The sequence below is a fragment of the Octodon degus genome, unplaced genomic scaffold (assembly GCF_000260255.1).
Source record: "Octodon degus isolate 3935 unplaced genomic scaffold, OctDeg1.0 scaffold00116, whole genome shotgun sequence".
Classification (NCBI taxonomy): domain Eukaryota; kingdom Metazoa; phylum Chordata; class Mammalia; order Rodentia; family Octodontidae; genus Octodon; species Octodon degus.
This window is the reverse complement of record NW_004524692.1, coordinates 628385-637239: the sequence shown is the minus strand read 5'-3', so window position 1 is coordinate 637239 and position 8855 is coordinate 628385. Positions and strand designations below refer to the sequence as shown.

The window sequence follows — 8855 nt, the reverse complement described above, 5'->3', positions numbered from 1 at the left end:
CCCTTACCTGTTGTGATGTTGAGCATCCCAGCTGGTATTTCTTAGTCACCATTATGTTTTTTTTTTTTCTGTCAGTGTTTGTTTAGATTTCTCCAGATTCTGACTGTTCATCATTTCCACTGGCACTGACGACCTTGGTTCTGGAGTCCGTTTCTCTCTTAACCTCATTCTTCAGTTTTGCTCCACCAGAGGGTGCCAGTGGGGCACTGAGAGAAGGTACCTTTATTACACCCTCGCTCCTGAAAGATAACTTAACTTGTTTTTTTTCCCAACACCTTGAATAGAGTTTGCTCCTATTGCTTGTCAAGATTTTATTTCATTTTTTATTTTTATTTATTTTTTTGGTGGAACTGGGGATTGAACTCAGACCCTTGCGCTTGCCAGGGAAGCGCTTATTCCATGAGCCCTCTCCCCGGCCCACCTGTCAAGATTTTAAAAGTCTTTTCTGTCTTCGATGTTCTATAACTGGTCATGAAGCATTAAGATGCTGGTTTGCTTTCATGTGCCCTACTGTGTCCTATCACTGCGCATCTCGGCCTTCTGGCTCAGATCAAGTGTTTTCATGTGTCCTATTTAGGTGCTGGCTCCTGCCAGACTGTGAGTCTCTGCCCAGGAATACCAGAGCTATGTTCCTAGCTCAGCTGCTGCCCTAGTCTCTTCCTCTGGAACTGTGGCTACAGGATTGTGGGCGCCACTGCTCATTCATTTACAGCATTTGCTCGCTTGTCTTTTCTTTCTTCTTTCTTTCTTTCTTTCTTTCTTTCTTTCTTTCTTTCTTTCTTTCTTTTTTCTTTCTTTCTTTTTTCTTTCTTTCTTCTTTCCTTTCTTTCTTTCTTTCTTTCTTTCTTTCTTTCTTTCTTTCTTTCTTTCTTTCTTTCTCTTTCTTTCATCTCTCAAGGCTACATGATAACACGGTTCCTTCGAGTTTCCAATTCAGTTATTTTCAGCTGTGCTTAGCCTTGTGTGTCAAGCTTATCCATTGAGGTTTGTTTGTTTGTTTGTTTTTTGGTATTTGGTGCAGGCTCTCACTCCTCAGCTTGGATTCATAGTGATCCTCCTATTTTCAGCCTCCTCAGCGCTGGGATTACAGGTGTGCGCCACCACTCCTGGACTTGGTGACCAGCTCAGCGTGCTTGGGGGCGGGGCCTGTGTGGAATGTGGTGCCCGAGATTGAATCCCGGTCTCTGCGCTTGCCTAAGCAGGTGCTTAGTCTGCTGAGCTATCTTGCCGGCCCTCTATTGAGTTTTTAAAGTCACTAAGCACATTTTTGGCTTTTACTAAAATGCTTTTGTTTATACTCTAATCTGCTTGCTGCTTTTCTATAGTGTCTTACATTTCATTTCTTTTTCTTGGTCCTAGTAAAATTTGTTTATATATATACTCAGCAGTGCATTCATCCAAACTTTATTTATTTTTTCACTTATTTATTTATTTATATTTATTTGTGTGTGTGGCCAGCTCAGTCCACCAGGGGGCGGGGCTGGCTGGCATGTGGTGCTGGGGGATCGAACTGCGGTCCCTGTGCTTTGCTAAGCTTGTTCTAAGTAGGTGCTTTAGACCACTGAGCCATCTCACCAGCCCTCACTTATTTATTTATTGAGACAGGGTCTTGGTATGTAGCTTAGGCTGGCCTTGAACTCACAGAGATCCTCCTGCCTCAGCCTCCTGAGTGCTGGGATTATGGGTGTGCACTTTCAAGCCTGGAAACTCACCTACACTTTTTAAAGAAAGAATTTCAACTAGAATGTCTGGGTAAGTTGTTTCCAAGGGGGGTTTGGAAGTCATGAAAGTGGATAAAGAAAGAATCTTACAGGTTTTCTCAAACTTCTTCTCCAAAGAAACTCTGCTTCATCCGTAGAGTCAGGCATCCTTCGGGGACACCAGACTTCTGCTGTTCCAATGGTGTGCAGTACACTGGGATGGTGAGCGCTGTCTCTTCAAATTAAAATATAGACTCTTTGAAGGCCAGCTGCTGCACAACTTGGATCTCGAGTCAGTATGAGAGGCATTTGTGTTTTCTCTTGATTTTGTGCTACTGGGGAGTGGATTCAGTGGTGTCCTACCACTGAGCTACATTCGCATACATTTTCACTTTTTAAATTTTGAGACAAAGTCTTAGGAAGTTGCCTTGGGAAGACTCAAATTTATGATCTTCCTGCCTCAGTCTCCCTCAGAGTTGAGATTACAGATGTGTGCTACATGTTTATTTGTTATCCCCCTCCCTCAGCCTCCTGAGTGTTGGGATTACAGATGTGCACCCACCATGCTCCGGTGCACGTGGGTTTTCAAAGAGTGTCATGGATGTTTATGTGTTTTGTTCCTGGCTACAAGGATGGACTGTGGCCTGTGTGTGGCTGTGAACCTGTCACCCTGTCAGCCACTGGGCTTGGGAAACCTGGCTCGGATCACTGTCCAGCTTTTTTTTTTTTAATTAAAGAAATGGCCACTAGATGGTGGCAGTGAGTCCCAGTAACCACACATTTGTAACCTTCACCACAGCTGGAGGACAGGCATTTCACACACACTGGGGAGCATGTCCCTGGGGCCAGGGACCTCCTAAGTGGCCTTTGGCCACCTGAGTACAGGCACAACTGTCCTGGGAGACAGAAGGAGACTTGGCCAAATGTCCACATCTGGAGTTGTCCACAGAGAAGACAGCTGACACCTTCCCTCCAGGACTCCTTAGTGACAGCATCTTCAGGGCTCACCGGCCACCTAGTCAGGCTACCTCCTCTTGAGCTGTCCCAAAGCCACTGGCCTCATCTTTCTCTCCTAGTCCACCACCTTGGCCGCTGACTGCTTGCATGGCCCTGGATGAACCTGGCCTCCTCCTTCATCTATCTCTCTAGCAGAGGATGATAATTCCAAGTTGCTAGCACTTCACTAAGTGAAATGATGCATGCTAACCTGCTCTGAAAAATTCCTAAGAGCCATGTATTTATGAAGCATTATAATACCTAATACATTAATGAATGTAAGGAATACATTAATAATTAAAATTTCTTCAAGGCATAGGAAGTTTGGGGCCACTGTGGACAATTATTCAATAGATCAGAAGGCAAATTCTGCCAGAAGGGAGCAGTTACCCCTGGCTGAGGTCCAGCAGGCTGGTGCAGACCAACCTCAGAGCCCAGGAAATAGCAATGTCATTGAAGAGGTGCCAGCTGAATGTGGTGTCCTGACCCTAGCCAGGGGTCAGGCATCAGAGGAGGAGTTCGTGGTCCTGCTGCCTGGGAGAGGGACCCTTTTCCTTTTCCTCTGCTGAGGTGGAGGGTGAAGCCAAGCGCTGTGGGAAGGGGTGACCTGCTCTAGCCCAGAGACAAGCACCGGGGCAGGAAAGCCCCTGGCACCTTCAGAACCAGTGTGATGCAGAAACTGCACAGCTAGGAGTGCCCCCCGCCCATGTCGTTGTTGTTTCTGGGATGGGGTTGTTTTGTGGCCCAGGCTTGTCTTGAGCTCCTGGGCTCAAGTGATCCTCCCACCTCAGCCTACACAGGAGCTGGGACTACAGATGTGTGTCCCCATGCCTGGTTTCACCCCACTTCTTGAGGGGAAGACACTGACTCTTTCTCCAGTTGATGGGAGACAAAGTGCCATCCACAATCCACAGGAGGAGGAAAGGAGGACTGACCAAGATGGCAGCACGCTTATCTCCTCACTGTGCCGAAGAAGACCTCTGTGAGATTTTAGGCCCTTCTACCTTTAGGACCTATTTTCTGAAATGTTAATAGATTTGATCACAACTGGTGTTTTGAAAACTTCAGTTGAGGTGAGATGCTCATGCAGGCATTCCGGAGTGTGTGTGTGCGTGCGCGCGCGCGCACTGGGGTTGGAAATGGCACCAAAGAAAAGGCTATTTTGAAGAACATTTCCCCAAGAGGCTTCTAATTGGTGCTCTGACTGCTGTTTTGTGTCAGAGATTTATTGGTTCCTGCAGGGATCACGCAGTCAGCAACACCACCTTCCGGTTCACTAACAGACCTTGGATAATGGAGATCTTGGATCTGGTTCTGTGCACACCCACATCAGGAGGTTTGGTTGGCTGCGTGTGTGTGAGAGAGCGCACAGGATGGGGGCTACTGCACCGTCGCCTCTGTTTGCTGCAGGAGGATCTGGCAGAGGTGCACTCTGCGTGTGTTCCTCCTGACACATCCCCTAATGGCACTGTCTCTACACCTCTTTAGTCCTCCAATGTGCGGGACTGAATGACCACCAGGGGGCGGAATTGCAACCGCGCCCGTTCCTTTCATCCACCAGCCATTTGTCTAGGGAACCTCTGCTCCACGCCTGACCCTGCACTGTTTCGCTGTAAACTTCATTTGGATTCTGTGAGCTGTATTATATTACCCCCTTTCCACAAAGGGAATGGAAGCTGAGGAGAGGTTAAGTAGAGGACACCAAGTCAGCACTATGCGTCATGCTGTCTCTTCGAGTTCTGTCCTTCCACCCTCCTCACCTGCAGATCTCTGCAGTGGCTGGCTGTTACCTGCCAAGCTAATCGCTGGAAGCCTCTGCTCACCTGGCTAGCAGGTGAGCAACTGGGCCTCTAACCTTCATCCTGTAGTTTCTTCCACAGCTTCGTTTGGATCTTGTCACTCCTGTGTGTAAAGGACTTCCCCAACCTAGCTGCTAAAGGGCTATCACATGTCATGAAAACCACTCTGGCTAGGACAGAGGCTCCCTGGGGTGGCTGATCCTTCACCTCCCAAGGGCTTTAGGGGTGGCTTTGGAGGAGGAGGAGGGGGAGGAGGAGAAAAGGAGAGGAAGGAGGAGGAAGGGGAAGAGCAGGAGGAAGAGGAGTGTCCATTCGGCTACTTCTGCCACTGGCGCTCTCCTCAGGTGAGGAGAGAGCCTCGCTGGATGCCCTGGAGGAAGTCAGGGAGTGACCTGACCCTGCGTGACACAGGACAAGGAAAATGTATTGGGAGGAGAGTGGGGTCCACACAGGCCTGGACGGCAGAGCTGGCTGAGCTGCGATGCCAGTGTAGGGAGCGAGGAAGGAGCGGTGTCACTTAGGGCTTCAGAGGAGCCCAGCCAGTGGCCTCAGTGAGGTCTCTGCTTAGGTTTTGTTTTTGCGCCAGAACCGAGGCCAAGGGCTGAGGGAAGGCAGTGGTTAGGGGGACTCTTACAGTCCAGATAACAAACTGCAGTCTTTTAATTTTACTCTGCAGTAAATATAAAGTTTGCTCTTATACTTCACATATTGACACCCTTAAATTTGAATATGGTGAAATCTGTTCAAAGAGACTTCCCAGGGCTTTGGTTTGCACTTTAGAAAAAGGCATCCTTGTCATTAGATTGTGTTCTCCTAAAGCTTGGATGTGGGAAACCTCTCTGAGCTGCAGTCAAGAACACTTCCTTCCCAGTGGCTTGGGTGGGGGCTCTTGTGCAGGTGGCCGCCACATCTGTTTCTAAGGGTCTTCTTTAGAGCTGCCACATGTCTCCATCACCTTCAAGGAAATAGCAGGGAGGACAGTCCTGAGTAGAATGTGGCTAGGAGACTCTCCTGTGGATCCTGGGGATGTCCAGCCACCCACGATGGTGCCCCTTAATAATCCTGCCTCAGGGCTCCAACAGAGTTGGGTGCCAGTCTCAACTGAAGAAAGGAATCTTCAGAATGAGAAGTCAGGGCAGTGCCTACCCCTGGAGCAGAGGTAAGAAGGGAATGGGAGGGTGTGATAGGGGTCCTGGGATGGGAAGGTGCTGGAGGTCACTGGAGAGTCCTCTGTGATCACCCAACACTTACAGTTAGGGTTGGTGACTTCCGTTGGTGTAGACTTCACTAAAAGAGATTAATTTAGAAAGTCCAAGCTAGGGGGCCCAGCCCTAGCTCAGTTCTTTAAGTGGCTGCTTCCACAATGCTGGCAGCCTCAGTTTGCTGTAGTTCGATCCCCACAACACTCCAGCCATGCAAAAGTGCCCTGAAGGCATTCAAGGAGAAAAAAAAAAAAATTCCTTAGAAAGTCCAAGCTCACCTCTTCCTGATTGTGTCCCATGACTTCACCCCATGTGACAGGGCTGCTGTGGTGCCACTACTACCATTGTGAGGGTGCATGAATTGTGCTCGTAGCTTCTGATGAGGGCCTGGCACTGTGCAGCCCATGGCAGCGGCTTGGGCTGCTCCGGTACACCATCCCCATGGGTCTCAGTTACTCTTCTCTTATTACTGGGACAAAATACCCAACACCCAAAATGAATGAAGGAAAGGTTTACTTAGCTCACAGTTAGTGGAGGTTTCAGTCCGTACTCAGCTGGCTTCAAGGCAGAGCAGCACAAGGCAGAGAGCAGCAGTTCATGGCAGCAGTGAAAAGCAAGAGCAAAGGGGATGGGCAGCAGCTCAGGCAGCTAGCTAGCCTCTCTCCCCTCCTCACATTGTAATGCAGATTACCTGCCCCGGGGTGGGTACAGCACCCACACCCACAATAATCAATCACAAACTCCAGAAGCTGCCCCATGACTGCATGGGGTTTTGGGGGGACAACTACACATAAACCATAACATTCTGCTCATGGATCCCCAAAGACTCATGCACAGCCCTTTATGCAAAAGGCATTCTAGTCCATCTCTAAGAGTTGCCAAAGTCCTAACTGTTTCAGCATTGCTGAAAAGTCCAAGTCCCAAGTCTCCTCCAATATCAAAGACAAACTCTTAGCTGTGAGACCCATATAAATGATAATTCTTTTTTTAAAAAAAATGTATTTGGTACAGGTTCTCACTATGCAACTTGGCCTTAGAGTGATCCTCCTGTTTTCAGCCTCCCCAGTACTGGGATTACAGCCATGCACCACCATGCTTGGTCTCTAAGGCCAGCTCTGAGAGCCCTGGAGTGGGGCTGGCATGGCATGTGGTTCTGGGGATTGAACCTTGGTCCCTGCACTTGCTCACACAGGTGCTTTGTCCACCGAGCTCTCTCACTGGCCCCATATAAATGAAAAGTGAAACACTTCCAATATTGAGTGGCACAAGAAAAAATTACCATTCCATAAGGTACAAACCACAGGGGAATACAAATCATTGGGACCAAAGCAAGTCCAAAATCCATGATGAGGCCCTTCCGAGGTGAGCTCGGACTTTCTAAATTAATCTCTTTTACTGATGTCTACACCAAGGAAAGTCACCAATCCTAACTGTAAGTGTTGGCGGGTGATCACAGAGGACTCTCCAGGGCAAACATAAAGTCCTATAGTTCCATGTGGCACAACTGAAGGAATTTGTGGCAAATTGTGAGCTGCATGTGTTTCTACCTCTATGGCACTTCTGCTGGTTGAAACTCCCATGGCTTCTCTCTCTTAGGTTGGCTTTGCTCCCTTCTTGCAGCTTTTCTTAGATGACCCACATTTCTGGATTTCCCAAACTTCTGGGGTTTCCACGGAATAGACTTCTCACTCACAGCCCTACGTGCTGGTCTCTCAGGGGCACACTGCCTGGCCTCCCAGGCCTTCTTCTGAAATCTAGGTGGAAGCCTTATTAACTGCAGAACTCCTGCATTCTTCAAGTGCCTAAGACCAACACCACATGGATGATGCCAGGGTCTGCAGTCAGCTGAAGCAGTAGCCAGGCTTTCTTCTCCCATGGTTGTAGGGGTCAAGTGCCTGGATCACTGAGCACTCTGACCCTGATTCCAAGGAACAAATTCTCTATGCTGGTGCCATTCTGGAACCTGGGCACAGCAATGCCTGATATGCAGCTTGGTCCCTGGCAAGCCTGAGCTCAGGGACAGTTACTGAAATGAAGAGCCAGAAGCTTCTCCATGGAACGTATAGCATGGCCCCCTGCTTGCCAGGGATTTGAAACACCTCCTCCAGAGCAGCCCCTTTGTTCACCATTTTGCATTAAAGTGACCTATTGTGTTTTCACTCTGGAGAAAGGCCATCTGAAAAATACACAGCAAGTGTGAGATGGTGCACCTGCCCTGCCATCCAGGCAGAAGAGCGGCGAGGAACAGTGGGTACCTTGGTGGTGGGCCTGGGCCTTGGGCCAGACACTATGTTTCAGTGCATCTAGGGTGGTGGTCCCTGGCCAGGAGGCTGGGGAGCCTCTTCCTGAGCTCACTCAACCCTCTGCATTCAGGAGAGACACATTAGGAATCCTACTCAACCATATAATCTAATTCTCTAATTTGTGTCTCCCAATAGAATTGATTCTTTTCTCATTTTTTACGTCTCAATTAGCCATTTTTAAAAACTTAGTTTTTTCAAACTGTGGTACAGGCTTTCAGGGTAAATCATGAGGGGATTTGACTAACCTTGTCAGATGCATACAAAAGTTACATTTCTTGTTACATAGGTCTTGCTTTTTCTTGGTCTTAACCATCCAGCAGAAAAGTGTAAAAATGATGTATAAAAAATAAAGCCATATTAATATGCTGAGCTGTAAAAGGCTCAAATCAACAAGTTCTGATATTTTTTTTTTTTTTTGCCAGAATCTGGACATGTTTATTATCAGTCGCATATTTCATAGAAAAAGATATAGCAAATGGGTCAGGGTGTATGAAAAAACAACACAGGTTTTTACAGCCACTCTATGTACACATGGGAACAGGGTCTCCCCGAAATCAGGCACAGCAGCTGCACTTGTCTGAAGCCCCTTTGCAGATGCAGCCCTTGGCACACTTGGCACAGCCCACAGGGCAGCAGGAGCAGCAGCTCTTCTTGCAGGAGGTGCATTTGCACTCTTTGCATGAGCAGGAGCTGGCGCAGGCGCAAGAGCCACCAGTGGCGCAGGAGCAGTTGGGGTCCATACTGAGCTTAGGTGAGAGTGGAGGTCCGAAGCAACAGGCGGGAGGTTATCGTCTGAAGTCTTGGGGAGCAGGCTGCCTGCCCGCTAATTTTATTTTATTTTTATTTATTTATTTA

The 8855-nt window shown here is 48.3% G+C and overlaps 1 protein-coding gene across 1 annotated transcript; it reads right to left on the bottom strand.

Annotated features, from left to right (window-relative positions):
• Window positions 1-8418: 8418 nt before the first annotated feature.
• Window positions 8419-8807, bottom strand: LOC101565024 (metallothionein-I, hippocampal). The gene has a single exon (XM_023699809.1). The coding sequence runs from the start codon at window positions 8738-8740 to the stop codon at window positions 8555-8557; it is 186 nt and encodes a 61-aa protein (XP_023555577.1). The 5' UTR covers window positions 8741-8807; the 3' UTR covers window positions 8419-8554.
• Window positions 8808-8855: the final 48 nt, after the last annotated feature.